The following is a 21,518-nucleotide window of genomic DNA, read 5'->3' on the forward strand; positions in this document are numbered from 1 at the left end:
AACAGCTGTCTCTGATTGGGAACCAATTCAGGCCACCATAGACCTACATTACCTAGACATACAAAAACCCCATAGATATACAAAAACCCTAGACAGGACAAAGCACACAACCCACCTTCGTCACACCCTGACCAAAATAATACATAAAACATAGATAACTAAGGTCAGGGCGTGACACAAACCCTGACCATTTTACCTAGCCCTAGCAGAGATGCTTAGGCTGTTTCCATGTTATCCAGATGGTGACTGTAGCTGCAACCATTTAATTACTCTTTTTTTGCTGACGTTTACTGACACCGGGCCATATTCAACGGGTGTTGAGCGTTTGTAAATTCATCAGTTATTCTGCGCTCTGGCACACTCAGGCGAGAGGGCTCTGAAATCGGAGTAGACGGCCAGACTGAATTTACGAACGCACCCGAAATGGTTACTTGCATCGTGGAGTCTTTTGTTAAAGACATGTAGCTAGCTAGCTAAACAATGAACCATAATCACCACTCATGACGTTACTTTACAATGACACCGGCCAAACCCAGACGACGCTGGGACTCCCAATCACGGCAGGTTGTGATACAGCCAGGAATTGAACCAGGGTATGTAGTTACGCCTCTAGCACTGAGATGCAGTGCCTGAGACCGCTGGTGCCACTCGGGAGCCTGGTGAAATGTCTGTTTGTACAATAAGTGACTCAGTTAGAGGATTGTAAATCAGAGCTGTACAGTCACGGATGGTAATGCGAAAACTTTATTGACTGTGACGGCAGGAACAATTTGGCATGGTAATTTGAGTATGAAATTACAGTAGACTAATACCTTAGTCCTGTAGGTAATCCTAATGATAGAGAACTACATACGTTTCAATTTTAGACAGACTTTAGTTGAACAAGCCAAGAAAACCAACCAACAAATCACCTTTAAACCACATATGAAATAAAAACACTTCCTTCCATGTTGTGTACTATTAAATACAAATAGACAATACTACTTCAAATCTGTAAATCTGACTAAATAAATGTAAACAAAGTGTTCAGAAGCAAATCAAGTACAAATGTAGATTTAAAAATGTCTCACTAGAGCTTTTAAAACCCGAAGTATACCATTTTTTTTTTTTACAATATTACTTAAAATCTGTAACTCGGCCACAACTGTAAAATAGGGTTAAGTAATGAAGTAGTTATTGTACATTGAAAAGCACAAAGAAAAAATCCTAGATTAAAACCCAACGTTTCCCCGTGCCAGACTGTACCCCAGTTTGTTCTGGTTACCGATATAGGACATCAGACCCACGTAGGCCTCGATGAGCAGGGGCTGGTTCAGCACCAGGACCCCGTTGGCCTTGCCAGGGACGGGCATCTTTAGGTGGGCCTTCTGGGCTGACTCCATCAGCTGCTCACGGAAACTCTGGATCTGAGAAAGGGAGGGTGGGAGAGATAAAAGAAGAGAGGAAGAGAGGAGGGAGAGAGAGGGAAGAGAGGAGGGAGAGGGAGAGAGAGAGGAAGAGAGGAGGAGGGAGGGAGGGGGAGAGAGAGGAAGAAGAGAGAGGAAGAGAGAAGGGAGAGGGAGGAAGAGAGGAGGGAGAGAGGAGGGAGAGAGAGAGGAAGAGGGGAGGGAGAGAGAGAGGAAGAGAGGAGGAGGGAGGGAGAGAGAGAGGGAGAGAGAGAGGAAGAGATGAGGAGAACATGAGGGAGAGAGAGAGGAAGAAGAGAGAGGAAGAGAGAAGGGAGAGGGAGGAAGAGAGGAGGGAGAGAGGAGGGAGAGAGAGGAAGAGAGGAGGAGGAGAGAGAGGGAGAGAGTAGGAAGAGAGAGGGAGAGAGAGAGGGGGAGAGAGAGGGGGAGAGAGAGGGGGAGAGAGGGAGAGAGAGAGGGAGAGAGGAGGAGAGAGAGAGGGAGAGAGGAGGAGGGAGAGAGGAAGAGAGGAATAGAGAAGGAGAGAGAGGGAGAGAGGAGGGAGAGAGAGAGGAAGAGAGAATGAGGGAGTGAGGAGAGGAAGAAGAAACATGAGAGGAAGAGAGAGGAATAGAGAGGAAGAGAGGAGGGACAGAGAGACGAAGAAAGGAGGGAGAGAGGGCGAGAGAGAGAGGAAGAGAGGAGGGAGAGAGGGGAAGAGAGAGAGGAAGAGAGGAGGAAGAGAGAGGAAGAGAGGAGGAAGAGAGGAGGAAGAGAGAGGAAGAGAGAGGGGAGAGGGAGGAAGAGAGGAGGGAGAGAGAGGAAGAGAGGAGGAAGAGAGGAGGAAGAGAGAGGGGAGAGGGAGGAAGAGAGGAGGGAGAGAGAGGAAGAGAGGAGGAGAGAGAGAGGAAGAGAGGAGGAGAGAGAGAGAGGAAGAGAGGAGGAGAGAGAGAGGGAGAGAGAGAGGAGGAGAGAGAGGAGGAGAGAGAGAGGAGGAGAGAGAGAGGGAGAGAGAGAGGAAGAGAGGAGGGAGAGAGAGGGAGAGAGAGAGGGAGAGAGGAGGAGAGAGAGGGAGAGAGGAAGAGAGAGAGGAAGAGAGAAGGAGAGAGAGAGGGAGAGAGAAGGAGAGAGAGAGGAAGAGAGGAGGAGGGAGAGAGGAGAGGAAGAGGAAACATGCCAGAATGAGGAAAAGATCAAAACAGCGTTTGGCCTTTCTATCACCTCTGACCACAGAACATCGGCTGCAATGTTCTATTAATTTCCCGACTATTCTACATGTTGAATCGGCACAGTTTGTCGGTAGGATATAAGATGGTAGGGTAGCAGTATGGTATGGTTGTAGGGATGTAGGATGGTAGGGTGGGAGGATGTAAGATGGTAGGGTGGTACGGAGGTAGGAGGGTAGGGTGGTAGGATGTAAGATGGTATGGTGGTACGGAGGTAGGAGGGTAGGGTGGTAGGATGTAATATTGTAGGGTGGTAGGATGTAAGATGGTAGGGTGGTAGGATGTAAGATGGTATGGTGGTAGGGAGGTAGGGAGGTAGGATGGTAGGATGGTAGGGTGGTAGGATGTAAGATGGTACGATGGTAGGATGTAAGATGGTAGGGTGGTAGGATGTAAGATGGTATGGTGGTACGGAGGTAGGAGGGTAGGGTGGTAGGATGTAAGATGGTAGGGTGGTAGGATGTAAGATGGTAGGGTGGTAGGATGTAAGATGGTAGGGTGTAATATGGTAGGGTGGTAGGATGTAAGATGGTAGGGTCAAATATGGTAGGGTGGTAGGATGTAAGATGGTAGGGTCAAATATGGTAGGGTGGTAGGATGTAAGATGGTAGGGTCAAATATGGTAGGGTGGTAGGATGTAAGATGGTAGGGTCAAATATGGTAGGGTGGTAGGATGTAAAATGGTAGGGTCAAATATGGTAGGGTGGTAGGATGTAAGATGGTAGGGTCAAATATGGTAGGGTGGTAGGATGTAAGATGGTAGGGTCAAATATGGTAGGGTGGTAGGATGAAAGATGGTAGGGTGTAATATGGTAGGGTGATAGAATGTAAGATGGTAGGGTGTAATATGGTAGGGTGGCAGGATGGTACACATCACAAAGCTCACCTCACAGAGAGCAGTGAACCTGTGGTCTATGTTCCTGACAGGGTGATAGGTAAAGGTGCTGAATGGGTAGTCTGTAGCGAACGGGTTCCACCGAGACGAGAACGACGGTTCCCTTAGCCGGTCCCAGAACACACGCACACCCTCTCCTTCTCTCCTGAAAACACACAGAGAAACAGAATGACAAATTACACCCTCCCCTGAAAACACAGAAAAACAGAATGACAGTCACACCCTCCCCCGAAAACACACAGAGAAACAGAATGACAGTCACACCCTCTCCTGAAAACACACAGTGAAACAGAATGACAAATCACACCCTCCCCTGAAAACACACAGAGGAACAGAATGACAGTCACACCCTCTCCTGAAAACACACAGAGGAACAGAATGACAGTCACACCCTCTCCTGAAAACACACAGAGGAACAGAATGACAGTCACACCCTCTCCTGAAAACACACAGAGGAACAGAATGACAGTCACACCCTCTCCTGAAAACACACAGAGGAACAGAATGACAGTCACACCCTCTCCTGAAAACACACAGAGGAACAGAATGACAGTCACACCCTCTCCTGAAAACACACAGAGGAACAGAATGACAGTCACACCCTCTCCTGAAAACACACAGAGGAACAGAATGACAGTCACACCCTCTCCTGAAAACACACAGAGGAACAGAATGACAGTCACACCCTCCCCTGAAAACACACATAGGAACAGAATGACAGTCACACCCTCTCCTGAAAACACACAGAGGAACAGAATGACAGTCACACCCTCCCCTGAAAACACACATAGGAACAGAATGACAGTCACACCCTCCCCTGAAAACACACAGAGGAACAGAATGACAGTCACACCCTCTCCTGAAAACACACAGAGGAACAGAATGACAGTCACACCCTCCCCTGAAAACACACATAGGAACAGAATGACAGTCACACCCTCTCCTGAAAACACACAGAGGAACAGAATGACAGTCACACCCTCCCCTGAAAACACACATAGGAACAGAATGACAGTCACACCCTACCCTGAAAACACACAGAGGAACAGAATGACAGTCACACCCTCCCCTGAAAACACACAGAGGAACAGAATGAGAGTCTTGAAGGAACAACAGAACCATTCAACACAAATAATCAACTAACAGTAAACTGCCGATGGAACCTGTATGGAACCTGTATGGAACCTGTATGGAACCTGTATGTAACCTGTATGTAACCTGTATGTATGTAACCTGTATGTAACCTGTATGTAACCTGTATGTATGTAACCTGTATGTAACCTGTATGTAACCTGTATGTAACCTGTATGTAACCTGTATGTATGTAACCTGTATGTATGTAACCTGTATGTATGTAACCTGTATGTATGTAACCTGTATGTAACCTGTATGTAACCTGTATGTAACCTGTATGTAACCTGTATGTATGCAACCTGTATGTAACCTGTATGTAACCTGTATGTAACCTGTATGTAACCTGTATGTATGTAACCTGTATGTAACCTGTATGTAACCTGTATGTATGTAACCTGTATGTATGTAACCTGTATGTATGGAACCTGTATGTAACCTGTATGTATGTAACCTGTATGTAACCTGTATGTAACCTGTATGTAACCTGTATGTATGTAACCTGTATGTATGTAACCTGTATGTAACCTGTATGTAACCTGTATGTAACCTGTATGTAACCTGTATGTATGTAACCTGTATGTAACCTGTATGTAAAATGTATGTAACCTGTATGTATGGAACCTGTATGTAACCTGTATGTATGTAAACTATATGTATGTAACCTGTATGTAACCTGTATGTAACCTGTATGTATGGAACCTGTATGTATGGAACCTGTATGTAACCTGTATGTAACCTGTATGTATGGAACCTGTATGTATGGAACCTGTATGTATGGAACCTGTATGTAACCTGTATGTAACCTGTATGTATGGAACCTGTATGTAACCTGTATGTATGGAACCTGTATGTATGTAACCTTTATGTATGGAACCTGTATGTAACCTGTATGTATGGAACCTGTATGTATGTAACCTTTATGTATGGAACCTGCATGTAACCTGTATGTAACCTGTATGTATGTAACCTGTATGTATGTAACCTGTATGTATGGAACCTGTATGTATGGAACCTGTATGTATGGAACCTGTATGTATGTAACCTGTATGTATGGAACCTGTATGTAACCTGTATGTATGGAACCTGTATGTATGGAACCTGCATGTATGTAACCTGTATGTAACCTGTATGTAACCTGTATGTATGTAACCTGTATGTATGTAACCTGTATGTAACCTGTATGTAACCTGTATGTATGTATGTAACCTGTATGTATGTATGTAACCTGTATGTATGTAACCTGTATGCATGTAACCTGTATGTAACCTGTATGTATGTAACCTGTATGTAACCTGTATGTAACCTGTATGTATGTAACCTGTATGTATGTAACCTGTATGTAACCTGTATGTAACCTGTATGTATGTAACCTGTATGTAACCTGTATGTAACCTGTATGTAACCTGTATGTAACCTGTATGTATGTAACCTGTATGTAACCTGTATGTAACCTGTACGTAACCTGTATGTAACCTGTATGTATGTAACCTGTATGTAACCTGAACGTAACCTGTATGTAACCTGTATGTCATCTGTATGTATTCTGTATGTATGTAACATGTATGTAACCTGTATGGAACCTGTATGTAACCTGTATGTAACCTGTATGTAACCTGTATGTATGTAACCTGTATGTAACCTGTATGATTGTAACCTGTATGTATGTAACATATATGTATGTAACATGTATGTAACCTGTATGTATGTAACCTGCATGTAACCTGTATGTATGTAACCTGTATGTAACCTGTATGTAACCTGTATGTAACCTGTATGTAACCTGTATGTATGTAACCTGTATGTATGTAACCTGTATGTAACCTGTATGTAACCTGTATGTATGTAACCTGTATGTATGTAACCTGCATGTAACCTGTATGTATGTAACCTGTATGTAACCTGTATGTAACCTGTATGTATGTAACCTGTATGTATGTAACCTGTATGTAACCTGTATGTATGTAACCTGTATGTAACCTGTATGTAACCTGTATGTCATCTGTATGTATGTAACCTGTATGTATGTAACCTGTATGTAACCTGTATGTAACCTGTATGTATGTAACCTGTATGTATGTAACCTGCATGTAACCTGTATGTATGTAACCTGTATGTAACCTGTATGTAACCTGTATGTATGTAACCTGTATGTATGTAACCTGTATGTAACCTGTACGTATGTAACCTGTATGTAACCTGTATGTCATCTGTATGTATTCTGTATGTATGTAACCTGTATGTAACCTGTATGTAACCTGTATATATGTAACCTGTATGTAACATGTATGTAACCTGTATGACTGTAACCTGTATGTATGTAACCTGTATGTACGTAACCTGTATGTAACCTGTATGTATGTAACCTGTATGGAACCTGTATGTATGTAACCTGTATGGAACCTGTATGTAACCTGTATGTATGTAACCTGTATGTAACCTGTATGTAACCTGTATGTAACCTGTATGTATGTAACCTGTATGTAACCTGTATGTAACCTGTATGTAACCTGTATGTAACCTGTATGTATGTAACCTGTATGTAACCTCGTCCTTCAATAATTAAATTCAAAATGTTTTTGAGCAACAGCAGCATTCTAAATACGTTTCCTTCTCTTCTCAGAAATACACAGGAAGCTGGGTCTCTTCATGTGTCTATTACTGAACAGAATTATCATGTTATCAATTATCATCAATCCTTATCCCAGTCTGCTGTTCCCACATGCTTCAAAAGGGCCACCATTGTTCCTGTTCCCAAGAAAGCTAAGGTAACTGAGCTAAACGACTACCGCCCCGTAGCACTCACTTCCGTCATCATGAAGTGCTTTGAGAGACTAGTCAAGGACCATATCACCTCCACCCTACCTGACACCCTAGACCCACTCCAATTTGCTTACCGCCCAAATAGGTCCACAGACGACGCAATCACACTGCCCTAACCCATCTGGACAAGAGGAATACCTATCTGAGAATGCTGTTCATCGACTACAGCTCAGCATTTAACACCATAGTACCCTCCAAACTCGTCATCAAGCTTGAGTCCCTGGGTCTCGACCCCGCCCTGTGCAACTGGGTACTGGACTTCCTGACGGGCCGCCCCCAGGTGGTGAGGGTAGGTAACAACATCTCCACCCCGCTGATCCTCAACACTGGGGCCCCAGAAGGCTGCGTTCTGAGCCCTCTCCTGTACTCCCTGTTCACCCATGACTGCGTGGCCATGCACGCCTCCAACTCAATCATCAAGTTTGCAGACGACGCTACAGTGGTAGGTTTGATTACCAACAACGACGAGACGACCTACAGGGTGGAGGTGAGGGCCCTCGGAGTGTGGTGTCAGGAAAAAAACCTCACACTCAACGTCAACAAAACAAAGGAGATGATTGTGGACTTCAGGAAACAGCAGAGGGACACCCCCTATCCACATCGATGGAACAGTGGTGGAGAGGGTAGTAAGTTAAGTTCCTCGGCGTACACATCACGGACAAACTGAATTGGTCCACCCACACAGACAGCGCCGTGAAGAAGGCGCAGCAGCAGGAGCAGGAGGCTGAAGAAATTCAGCTTGTCACCAAAAGCACTCACAAACTTCTACAGATGCACAATCGAGAGCATCCTGTCGGGCTGTATCACCGCCTGGTACGGCAACTGCTCCGCCCACAACCGTACGGCTCTCCAGAGGGTAGTGAGGGCTGCACAACGCATCACCGGGGGCAAACTACCTGCCCTCCAGGACACCTACACCACCCAATGTCACAGGAAGGCCATAAAGATCATCAAGGATAACAACCACCCGAGCCACTGCCTGTTCACCCCGCTATCATCCAGAAGACGAGGTCAGTACAGGTGCATCAAAGCTGGGACCGAGAGACTGAAAAACAGCTTCTATCACAAGGCCATCAGACTGTTAAACAGCCACCACTAACACTGAGTGGCTGCTGCCAACACACTGACACTGACTCAACTCCAGCCACTTTAATAATGGGAATTGATGGAAATTGATGTAAAATATATCACTAGCCACTTTAAACAATGCTACTTAATATAATGTTTACATACCATACATTACTCATCTCATATGTATATGTATATACTGTACTCTATATAATCTACTGCATCTTTATGTAATACATGTATCACTAGCCACTTTAAACTATGCCACTTTCTTTACATACCTTACATTACTCATCTCATATGTATATACTGTACTCGATACCATCTACTGCATCTTGCCTATGCCGTTCTGTACCATCACTCATTCATATATCTTTATGTACATATTCTTCATCCCTTTACACTTGTGTGTATAAGGTAGTAGTTGTGGAATTGTTAGGTTAGATTACTCGTTGGTTATTACTGCATTGTCGGAACTAGAAGCACAAGCATTTCGCGACACTCACATTAACATCTGCTAACCATGTGTATGTGACAAATAAAATTGATTTGATTTGATAGACTAGGATATTATCTGAATGGACAGTCTTCCCGCCTGGACAGTCTTCCTGCCTGGACAGTCTCCCTGCCTGGACAGTCTTCCTGCCTGGACAGTCTTCCTGCCTGGACAGTCTTCCTGCCTGGACAGTCTCCCTGCCTGGACAGTCTTCCTGCCTGGACAGTCTCCCTGCCTGGACAGTCTCCCTGCCTGGACAGTCTTCCTGCCTGGACAGTCTCCCTGCCTGGACAGTCTTCCTGCCTGGACAGTCTCCCTGCCTGGACAATCTCCCTGCCTGGACAGTCTTCCTGCCTGGACAGTCTCCCTGCCTGGACAGTCTTCCTGCCTGGACAGTCTAGCTGCCTGGACAGTCTAGCTGCCTGGACAGTCTCCCTGCCTGGACAGTCTCCCTGCCTGGAGAGTCTTCCTGCCTGGACAGTCTTCCTGCCTGGACAGTCTCCCTGCCTGGACAGTCTCCCTGCCTGGACAGTCTCCCTGCCTGGACAGTCTCCCTGCCTGGACAGACTTCCTGCCTGGACAGTCTCCCTGCCTGGACAGTCTCCCTGCCTGGACAGTCTTCCTGCCTGGACAGTCTTCCTGCCTGGCCCGTATGGATGTGAAAGTCTAGGACACCAAGGTAATATTGCCACCTAACTTCTGTTGTTCCACTTTGACTAACACACTATTTATATAATATACACTATACACTGAGTATACCAAACATTAAGAAGACATTCCTATTATTGAGTTGCACCCCCGTTTGCCCTCAGAACAGCCTCAATTCGTCAGGACATCGACTCTATAAGGAAATGTTGATTCCAGTGCTTCACACAGTTGTGTCAAGACGGCTGGATGTCTTTTGGGTTCTTCCACACAGATCTTGACAAACCATTTCTGTATGGACCTCGCTTTGTGCACGGGGGCATTGTCATGCTGACAGGGGCCTTCCCCAAACTGTTGCCACAAAGTTGGAAGTATAGAATCGTCTATGTCATTGTTTGCTGTAGCGTTAAGATTTCCCTTCACTGGAACTAAGGGGCCCAAACCATGAAAACAGCCCCAGACATTATTCCTCCTCCACCAAACTTTACAGTTGGCACGGCACTATGCTTTGGGGCAGGTAGTGTTCTCTTGGCATCCGCCAAATCGGACTGCCAGATGGTGAAGCGTGATTCATCACTCCAGAGAACGCGTTTCCACTGCTCCAGAGTCCAATGGCGGCGAGCTTCACACCACTCCAGCCCGACAAACAGTTATTGTGCTGACGTTGCTTCCAGAGGCAGTTTGGAACTCTGTAGTGAGTGTTATAACTCAGGACAGACAATATTTACACGCTACACGCTTCAGCCACTTCGCGGCTGAGCCGTAGTTGCTCCTAGACGTTTCCACTTCACAATAACAGCACTTACAGTTGACCGGGGCATTCTACTGCCAATGTTTGTCTATGGAGATTGCATGGCTGTGTGCTCGATGGTTGTGGCTGAAATAGCCAAAACCACTCATTTGAAGGGGTGTCCACATACTTTTGTATATATAGTGTAGTGGGTTTGTGGTATATGGCCAGTATACCACGGCTAAGGGCTGTATCCAGGAACTCTGTGTTGCGTCGTGCGTAAGAAAATGTATTCAATCATGGACACTCTTACTGTCAGTTGTGGCTGCGTTGCGTGATGCATTGTCGTCTCTACCTTCTTGCCCTGTCTGTGCCCAACAAGGTTTGTACCCTGTTTGGTGCTGCTGCCATGTTGTGTTGCTACCATGTTATTGTCATGTTGTGTGCTATCATGTTGTGTTGCTGTCATGTTGTGTTGCTACCATGTTGTGCTGCTGCCATGTTGTGTTGCTGCCATGTTGTGTTGCTGCCATGTTGTTGTCATGTTGTGTTGCTACCATGTTGTTGTCATGTTGTGTTACTACTATGTTGTGCTGCTGCCATGTTGTGTTGTTGTCATGTTGTGTTGCTGCCTTGTTGTGTTGCTGCCATGTTGTGTTGCTGCCATGTTGTCGTCATGTTGTGTTGCTGCCATGTTGTGTTGCTGCCATGTTGTGTTGTTGTCATGTTGTGTTACTACTATGTTGTGCTGCTGCCATGTTGTGTTGCTGCCATGTTGTTGTCATGTTGTGTTGCTGCCTTGTTGTGTTGCTGCCATGTTGTTGTCATGTTGTGTTGCTGCCATGTTGTTGTCATGTTGTGTTGCTACCATGTTGTTGTCATGTTGTGTTGCTACCTTGCTGTGTTGTTATGTGTTGCTGCCATGCTATGTTGTTGTCTTAGGTCTCTCTTTATGTAGTGTTTTGGTGTCTCTCGCTTTTTTCCCAACAGTTTGTTTATCACCGGTAACAGGCTGATTGGTCGGCTGTTTGAACCATTAAAGGGGTGCTCTGATTGGTCGGCTGTTTGAACCATTAAAGGGGTGCTCTGATTGGTCGGCTGTTTGAACCATTGAAGGGGTGCTCTGATTGGTCGGCTGTTTGAACCATTAAAGGGGTGCTCTGATTGGTCGGCTGTTTGAACCATTAAAGGGCTGCTCTGATTGGTCGGCTGTTTGAACCATTAAAGGGGTGCTCTGATTGGTCGGCTGTTTGAGACATTAAAGGGGTGCTCTGCTATTTTTGGACAGCAGATTTACCTTTGTCATCCTCCAGGCCTGAGGGCACCCTCCATCTTCTAGGATTAAAGATGTGGTAAACAGGAGTCACAATGTATTCTGCTACCAACCTCGGTAATTTACCATCCAGGTTGTCGGGAACCAGGTGGTTTGTCCTCATTTATGGATAACAATAATCTTTTCTCACCTCTTTCACCCTAACTTTGTGGAACAGAAAACTACAGCGCTTGCCTTTTCATTATTTGGTCTGTTCTGCATGAATATGAAGCTCAGCGTTTGTTGTCTGCATGACATGCCTACGTTCTCTAATCTGGTCAACAACAAAAAGTTATTACAGGTTGTTTGGCCATATCAAAGGGTTTTGTTATGAATGAGCCATCGGCCTCATTGAATGATTAGCACCACATTTGACCAGGGAAAATGGGAGCACAACCTGGCATTGACTCCTTCTGATGGGTTATCTACAGCGCAACCACACGATGCCTTTCAGTTCTCCTTATATGCCTCTCATAATCATATTTATCAAGACACGATTGGAAGTTAAATGAGCCTGTATAGCTTCTCTCACTCCATCACTCTGTTACTTCCGGCGCCGACAGAGATGGCCGCCTCGCTTCGCGTTCCTAGGAAACTATGCAGTTTTTTGTTTTTTTACGTGTTATTTCTTACATTAGTACCCCAGGTCATCTTAGGTTTCATTACATACAGTCGAGAAGAACTACTGAATATAAGATCAGCATCAACTCACCATCAGTACGACCAAGAATATGTTTTTCGCGACGCGGATCCTGTGTTCTGCCTTACAAACAGGACAACGGAGTGGATCCTATGCAGCGACCCAAAAAAACGACTCCGAAAGAGAGGGAAACGAGGCGGTCTTCTGGTCAGACTCCGGAGACGGGCACAGCGCGCACCACTCCCTAGCATTCTTCTTGCCAATGTCCAGTCTCTTGACAACAAGGTTGATGAAATCCGAGCAAGGGTAGCATTCCAGAGGGACATCAGAGACTGTAACGTTCTTTGCTTCACGGAAACGTGGCTTACTGGAGAGACGCTATCCGAAGTGGTGCAGCCAACAGGTTTCTCCACGCATCGCGCAGACAGGAAAAAACATATTTCTGGTAAAAAGAGGGGCGGGGGCGTATGCCTTATGACTAACGTGACATGGTGCGATGAAAGAAACATACAGGAACTCAAATCCTTCTGTTCACCTGATTTAGAATTCCTCACAATCAAATGTAGACCGCATTATCTACCAAGAGAATTCTCTTCGATTATAATCACAGCCGTATATATCCCCCCCCAAGCAGACACATCGATGGCTCTGAACGAACTTTATTTAACTCTCTGCAAACTGGAAACAATTTATCCGGAGGCTGCATTCATTGTAGCTGGGGATTTTAACAAGGCTAATCTGAAAACAAGACTCCCCAAATTTTATCAGCATATCGATTGCGCAACCAGGGGAGGAAAGACCTTGGACCATTGTTACTCTAACTTCCGCGACGCATATAAGGCCCTGCCCCGCCCCCCTTTCGGAAAAGCTGACCACGACTCCATTTTGTTGATCCCTGCCTACAGACAGAAACTAAAACAAGAGGCTCCCACGCTGAGGTCTGTCCAACGCTGGTCCGACCAAGCTGACTCCACACTCCAAGACTGCTTCCATCAGGTGGACTGGGAGATGTTTCGTATTGCGTCAGATAACAACATTGACGAATACGCTGATTCGGTGTGCGAGTTCATTAGAACGTGCGTTGAAGATGTCGTTCCCATAGCAACGATTAAAACATTCCCTAACCAGAAACCGTGGATTGATGGCAGCATTCGTGTGAAACTGAAAGCGCGAACCACTGCTTTTAATCAGGGCAAGGTGTCTGGTAACATGACCGAATACAAACAGTGCAGCTATTCCCTCCGCAAGGCTATCAAACAAGCTAAGCGCCAGTACAGAGACAAAGTAGAATCTCAATTCAACGGCTCAGACACAAGAGGCATGTGGCAGGGTCTACAGTCAATCACGGACTACAGGAAGAAACCCAGCCCAGTCACGGACCAGGATGTCTTGCTCCCAGGCAGACTAAATAACTTTTTTGCCCGCTTTGAGGACAATACAGTGCCACTGACACGGCCTGCAACGAAAACATGCGGTCTCTCCTTCACTGCAGCCGAGGTGAGTAAGACATTTAAACGTGTTAACCCTCGCAAGGCTGCAGGCCCAGATGGCATCCCCAGCCGCGCCCTCAGAGCATGCGCAGACCAGCTGGCCGGTGTGTTTACGGACATATTCAATCAATCCCTATACCAGTCTGCTGTTCCCACATGCTTCAAGAGGGCCACCATTGTTCCTGTTCCCAAGAAAGCTAAGGTAACTGAGCTAAATGACTACCGCCCCGTAGCACTCACATCCGTCATCATGAAGTGCTTTGAGAGACTAGTCAAGGACCATATCACCTCCACCCTACCTGACACCCTAGACCCACTCCAATTTGCTTACCGCCCAAATAGGTCCACAGACGATGCAATCTCAACCACACTGCACACTGCCCTAACCCATCTGGACAAGAGGAATACCTATGTGAGAATGCTGTTCATCGACTACAGCTCGGCATTCAACACCATAGTACCCTCCAAGCTCGTCATCAAGCTCGAGACCCTGGGTCTCGACCCCGCCCTGTGCAACTGGGTACTGGACTTCCTGACGGGCCGCCCCCAGGTGGTGAGGGTAGGCAACAACATCTCCTCCCCGCTGATCCTCAACACTGGGGCCCCACAAGGTTGCGTTCTGAGCCCTCTCCTGTACTCCCTGTTCACCCACGACTGCGTGGCCACGCACGCCTCCAACTCAATCATCAAGTTTGCGGACGACACAACAGTGGTAGGTTTGATTACCAACAACGATGAGACGGCCTACAGGGAGGAGGTGAGGGCCCTCGGAGTGTGGTGTCAGGAAAACAACCTCACACTCAACGTCAACAAAACTAAGGAGATGATTGTGGACTTCAGGAAACAGCAGAGGGAACACCCCCCTATCCACATCGATGGAACAGTAGTGGAGAGGGTAGCAAGTTTTAAGTTCCTCGGCATACACATCACAGACAAACTGAATTGGTCCACTCACACAGACAGCATCGTGAAGAAGGCGCAGCAGCGCCTCTTCAACCTCAGGAGGCTGAAGAAATTCGGCTTGTCACCAAAAGCACTCACAAACTTCTACAGATGCACAATCGAGAGCATCCTGGCGGGCTGTATCACCGCCTGGTATGGCAACTGCACCGCCCTCAACCGTAAGGCTCTCCAGAGGGTAGTGAGGTCTGCACAACGCATCACCGGGGGCAAACTACCTGCCCTCCAGGACACCTACACCACCCGATGTCACAGGAAGGCCATAAAGATCATCAAGGACATCAACCACCCGAGCCACTGCCTGTTCACCCCGCTATCATCCAGAAGGCGAGGTCAGTACAGGTGCATCAAAGCTGGGACCGAGAGACTGAAAAACAGCTTCTATCTCAAGGCCATCAGACTGTTAAACAGCCACCACTAACACTGAGTGGCTGCTGCCAACACACTGACACTGACTCAACTCCAGCCACTTTAATAATGGGAATTGATGGGAAATGATGTAAATATATCACTAGCCACTTTAAACAATGCTACCTTATATAAATGTTACTTACCCTACATTATTCATCTCATATGCATACGTATATACTGTACTCTATATCATCGACGGTATCCTTATGTAATACATGTATCACTAGCCACTTTATACTATACTATGCCACTTTGTTTACATACTCATCTCATTTGTACATACTGTACCCGATACCATCTACTGTACCTTGCCTATGCTGCTCTGTACCATCACTCATTCATATATCCTTATGTAAATATTCTTTATCCCCTTACACTGTGTACAAGACAGTAGTTTTGGAATTGTTAGTTAGATTACTTGTTATTACTGCATTGTCGGAACTAGAAGCACAAGCATTTCGCTACACTCGCATTAACATCTGCTAACCATGTGTATGTGACAAATAAAATTTGATTTGATTTGATTTAAAATTCAGAGAAATCTGCTCCTTCTCCACCATTTAACCCCTCTGGTCCCTCTCTGTCCTCTGGTCCCTCTCTGTCCTCTGCTCCCCCTCTCTGTCTGTCCTCTGCTCCCTCTCTGTCCTCTGCTCCCTCTCTGTCCTCTGCTCCCTCTCTGTCCTCTGCTCCCTCTCTCTGTCTGTCCTCTGCTCCCCCTCTCTGTCTGTCCTCTGCTCCCCCTCTCTGTCTGTCCTCTGCTCCCTGTCCTCTGCTCCCCCTCTCTGTCCTCTGGTCCCCCTCTCTGTCCACTGGTCCCCCTCTGTCCACTTCTCCCTCTCTGTCCACTTCTCCCTCTCTGTCCACTTTTCCCTCTCTGTCCACTTCTCCCTCTCTGTCCACTGGTCCCTCTCTGTCCACTGGTCCCTCTCTGTCCACTGGTCCCTCTCTGTCCTCTGGTCCCCCTCTCTGTCCACTTCTCCCTCTCTGTCCACTTCTCCCTCTCTGTCCACTGGTCCCTCTCTGTCCACTGGTCCCTCTCTGTCCACTGGTCCCTCTCTGTCCACTGGTCCCTCTCTGTCCACTGGTCCCTTCTCTGTCCACTGGTCCCTCTCTGTCCACTGGTCCCTCTCTGTCCACTTCTCCCTCTCTGTCCACTTCTCCCTCTCTGTCCACTTCTCCCTCTCTGTCCACTGGTCCCTCTCTGTCCACTTCTCCCTCTCTGTCCACTTCTCCCTCTCTGTCCACTTCTCCCTCTCTGTCCACTTCTCCCTCTCGGTCCTCTGCTTCCTCCCTCTGTGTGTTACATTGACAGAGAATAGTTAGAAGAGTTGAGTCATTCCCCATCCTGAATGTTGGTCATGCTTTTAATCACCATTTGTCCTGATCTTATTTGTTCTAATGTTCTGTTGTCAGCCAGGTGAGACCTCTGGAACACACCTTAAACAACAGTACATCCTGCCAAACACACTTCAACAGCCTCTCCCTCTCTCTCTCTCTCATCTCCCTCTATCCCTCCTCTCCCTTTCTCTCATCTCCTTCCTATCCCTCTATCCCCCACACACTCTCTCTTCTCCCTCTCTCTCCTATCCCTCTATCCCTCCTCTCCCTTTCTCTCATCTCCTTCCTATCCCTCTATCCCCCCACACACTCTCTCTTCACCCTCTCTCTCTTCTCCCTCTCTCTCTCATCTCCCTCTATCCCTCCTCTCCCTTTCTCTCATCTCCTTCCTATCCCTCTATCCCCCCACACACTCTCTCTTCTCCCTCTCTCTCCTATCCCTCTATCCCTCCTCTCCCTTTCTCTCATCTCCTTCCTATCCCTCTATCCCCCCTCACACTCTCTCCTCTCCCTTTCTCTCCTCTCCCTCCTCTCCCTCTATCCCTCCTCACACTCTCTCGTCTCCCTCTCTCTCCTCTCCCTCTCTCTCCTCTCCCTTTCTCTCCTCTCCCTCCTCTCCCTCTATCCCTCCTCACACTCTCTCGTCTCCCTCTCTCTCCTCTCCCTCTCTCTCCTCTCCCTTTCTCTCCTCTCTCTCATATCCCTCTATCCCTCCTATCACTCTCTTCTCTCTCTTGCTCTCTCTCTTCTCCCTCTCTTCTCTCTCCTCTCTCTCCCATTCTGTCACTCAGGACATTAATGGTAGCCTGTTGAGTCCTTCCCAGTAGCATACTGAACAGGATAGTGGTTAGAAGAATAGAGACTTGTCGGTGGGTCATTCACAATCCCCATCCATGCCTTTTGGTTATTCCTGCTTTTATTTTTTCCCTAATGTTCTGTCTTCACAGTGCTCTTTACAGTACCTCCAGAACACACCTAGTACTTCCTGCCTGCCAAGCCCACTTCGATCCCTGAGGCTACAGAATACAGCTGTCTCCTCCTCCTCTTTATATCACACCTAGCCAGCAGGACAGGGTGGGGCTGCGTTTATAACGCAATCATGTACTATCCCTGTTTACACAACCACTCTATACACACACACACACACACACACACACAGGACAATGTCCCCTGAACTCTGTGTCCTGCCAGCCCAGCTGCTACCAAAGTATGCGTCCCAAATGGCTCCCTATTCACTACATAGTGCACTGCCTTTGACCAGGGATGTCCCAAATGGCTACCTATTCACTACATAGTGCACTGCCTTTGACCAGGGATGTCCCAAATGGCTACCTATTCACTACATAGTGCACTGCCTTTGACCAGGGATGTCCCAAATGGCTACCTATTCACTACATAGTGCACTGCCTTTGACCAGGGATGTCCCAAATGGCTACCTATTCACTACATAGTGCACTGCCTTTGACCAGTGACATCCCAAATGGCTCCCTATTCACTACATAGTGCACTGCCTTTGACCAGGGATGTCCCAAATGGCTACCTATTCCATATATACTGCACTACTTTTGACATAGAAATCAAATGGAATTGTATTTGTCCCATGAGCCAAATACAACGGGTGTAGAATTTACCCTGAAATGCTTGCTTATGAGTCCTTCCCTAAAATTCAGAGTTTTAAAATAGTAACACTAGATGAATAAAATAAAATACACAAGAAAGGGTTATATACAGGAAGTACCAGATCAATATGGAGCTATATACAGGAAGTACCAGATCAATGTGGAGCTATATACAGGAAGTACCAGATCAATATGGAGCTATATACAGGAAGTACCAGATCAATATGGAGCTATATACAGGAAGTACCAGATCAATGTGGAGCTATATACAGGAAGTACCAGATCAATGTGGAGCTATATACAGGAAGTACCAGATCAATGTGGAGCTATATACAGGAAGTACCAGATCAATATGGAGCTATATACAGGAAGTACCAGATCAATGTGGAGCTATATACAGGAAGTACCAGATCAATGTGGAGCTATATACAGGAAGTACCAGATCAATGTGGAGCTATATACAGGAAGTACCAGATCAATGTGGAGCTATATACAGGAAGTACCAGATCAATGTGGAGCTATATACAGGAAGTACCAGATCAATGTGGAGCTATATACAGGAAGTACCAGATCAATGTGGAGCTATATACAGGAAGTACCAGATCAATGTGGAGCTATATACAGGAAGTACCAGATCAATGTGGAGCTATATACAGGAAGTACCAGTACCAGTTAATTGTGGAGCTATATACAGGAAGTACCAGATCAATGTGGAGCTATATACAGGAAGTACCAGTACCAGATCAATGTGGAGCAATATACAGGGAGTACCAGATCAATGTGGAGCTATATACAGGAAGTACCAGTACCAGATCAATGTGGAACTATATACAGGGAGTACCAGATCAATGTGGAGCTATATACAGGAAGTACCAGATCAATGTGGAGCTATATACAGGGAGTACCAGATCAATGTGGAGCTATATACAGGAAGTACCAGATCAATGTGGAGCTATATACAGGGAGTACCAGATCAATGTGGAGCTATATACAGGAAGTACCAGATCAATGTGGAGCTATATACAGGAAGTACCAGTACCAGATCAATGTGGAGCTATATACAGGGAGTACCAGATCAATGTGGAGCTATATACAGGGAGTACCAGTACCAGATCAATGTGGAGCTATATACAGGGAGTACCAGATCAATGTGGAGCTATATACAGGGAGTACCAGATCAATGTGGAGCTATATACAGGAAGTACCAGATCAATGTGGAGCTATATACAGGGAGTACCAGATCAATGTGGAGCTATATACAGGAAGTACCAGATCAATGTGGAGCTATATACAGGAAGTACCAGTACCAGATCAATGTGGAGCTATATACAGGGAGTACAAGATCAATGTGGAGCTATATACAGGGAGTACCAGTACCAGATCAATGTGGAGCTATATACAGGGAGTACCAGATCAATGTGGAGCTATATACAGGGAGTACCAGATCAATGTGGAGCTATATACAGGGAGTACCAGATCAATGTGGAGCTATATACAGGGAGTACCAGATCAATGTGGAGCTATATACAGGAAGTACCAGTACCAGATCAATGTGGTGCTATATACAGGGAGTACCAGTACCAGATCAATGTGGAGCTATATACAGGAAGTACCAGATCAATGTGGAGCTATATACAGGGAGTACCAGTACCAGATCAATGTGGAGCTATATACAGGAAGTACCAGATCAATGTGGAGCTATATACAGGAAGTACCAGTACCAGATCAATGTGGAGCTACATACAGGAAGTACCAGATCAATGTGGAGCGATATACAGGAAGTACCAGTACCAGATCAATGTGGAGATTTATACAGGAAGTACCAGATCAATATGGAGCTATATACAGGGAGTACCAGATCAATGTGGAGCAATCAGCATCAGGATAGATAATAAGGTATTTGAGGTAGATATGTACATGAAGACAGGGTAAAGTGACTAGACATCAGGATAGATAATAATACGGTATTTGAGGTAGATATGTACATGAAGGCAGGGTAAAGTGACTAGACATCAGGATAGATAATAATAAGGTATTTGAGGTAGATATGTACATGAAGGCAGGGTAACGTGACTAGACATCAGGATAGATAATAATAAGGTATTTGAGGTAGATATGTACATGAAGGCAGGGTAAAGTGACTAGTCATCAGGATAGATAATAATAAGGTATTTGAGGTAGATATGTACATGAAGGCAGGGTAAAGTGACTAGGCATCAGGATAGATAATAATAAGGTATTTGAGGTAGATATGTACATGAAGGCAGGGTAAAGTGACTAGACATCAGGATATATAATAATAAGGTAGATATGTACATGAAAGCAGGGTAACGTGACTAGACTTCAGGATAGATAATAATAAGGTATTTGAGGTAGATATGTACATGAAGGCAGGGTAAAGTGACTAGACATCAGGATAGATAATAATAAGGTATTTGAGGTAGATATGTACATGAAGGCAGGGTAAAGTGACTAGACATCAGGATAGATAATAATAAGGTATTTGAGGTAGATATGTACATGAAGGCAGGGTAACGTGACTAGACATCAGGATAGATAATAATAAGGTAGATATGTACATGAAGGCAGGGTAAAGTGACTAGACATCAGGATAGATAATAATAAGGTATTTGAGGTAGATATGTACATGAAGGCAGGGTAAAGTGACTAGACATCAGGATAGATAATAATAAGGTATTTGAGGTAGATATGTACATGAAGGCAGGGTAAAGTGACTAGACATCAGGATAGATAATAATAAGGTATTTGAGGTAGATATGTACATGAAGGCAGGGTAACGTGACTAGACATCAGGATAGATAATAATAAGGTATTAGAGGTAGATATGTACATGAAGGCAGGGTAAAGTGACCAGGTATCAGGATAGATAATAATAAGGTATTTGAGGTAGATATGTACATGAAGGCAGGGTAAAGAGACCAGGTATCAGGATAGATAATAATAAGGTATTTGAGGTAGATATGTACATGAAGGCAGGGTAAAGAGACCAGGTATCAGGATAGATAATAATAAGGTATTTGAGGTAGATATGTACATGAAGGCAGGGTAAAGTGACTAGACATCAGGATAGATAATAATATGAGTAAAATAACGAACAGAGTAGCAGGAAATGATGAGTTTAGAAGTGTGTGTGCGAATGTCAACAATAGTGTACAGTACTATATAGGGAATAGGGTGTGCGATTTTGGGACCACAGACCCAAACGTTCTGCTGGGAGGGAAGGAGACTCCGGGCGGGTACAGAGACCTAAAGACCCAAAGCAATAAGCCCAGGGGGGGTACAAACACCTAAAGCCTTGGCTCATAGACAACTTATTATATTTCACCAA

At 45.7% G+C, this 21,518-nt stretch overlaps 1 protein-coding gene across 1 annotated transcript in view; it reads right to left on the reverse strand.

The window, feature by feature from the left end:
- Positions 1–726: 726 nt before the first annotated feature.
- tprg1 (tumor protein p63 regulated 1) overlaps positions 727–21,518 on the reverse strand; it is a 65,434-nt gene continuing 44,642 nt past the window's right edge. The window contains exons 5-6 of the mRNA XM_036979014.1: positions 3,498–3,651; positions 727–1,406 (exon numbers count right to left, since the gene is read on the reverse strand). Of these exons, the coding sequence (XP_036834909.1) occupies positions 1,212–1,406; positions 3,498–3,651 (349 nt within the window). The 3' untranslated portion in view covers positions 727–1,211. The remainder of the gene's footprint in view (positions 1,407–3,497; positions 3,652–21,518) is intronic.

This window comes from Oncorhynchus mykiss, chromosome 5 (assembly GCF_013265735.2).
Source record: "Oncorhynchus mykiss isolate Arlee chromosome 5, USDA_OmykA_1.1, whole genome shotgun sequence".
Taxonomy (NCBI): Eukaryota; Metazoa; Chordata; class Actinopteri; order Salmoniformes; family Salmonidae; genus Oncorhynchus; species Oncorhynchus mykiss.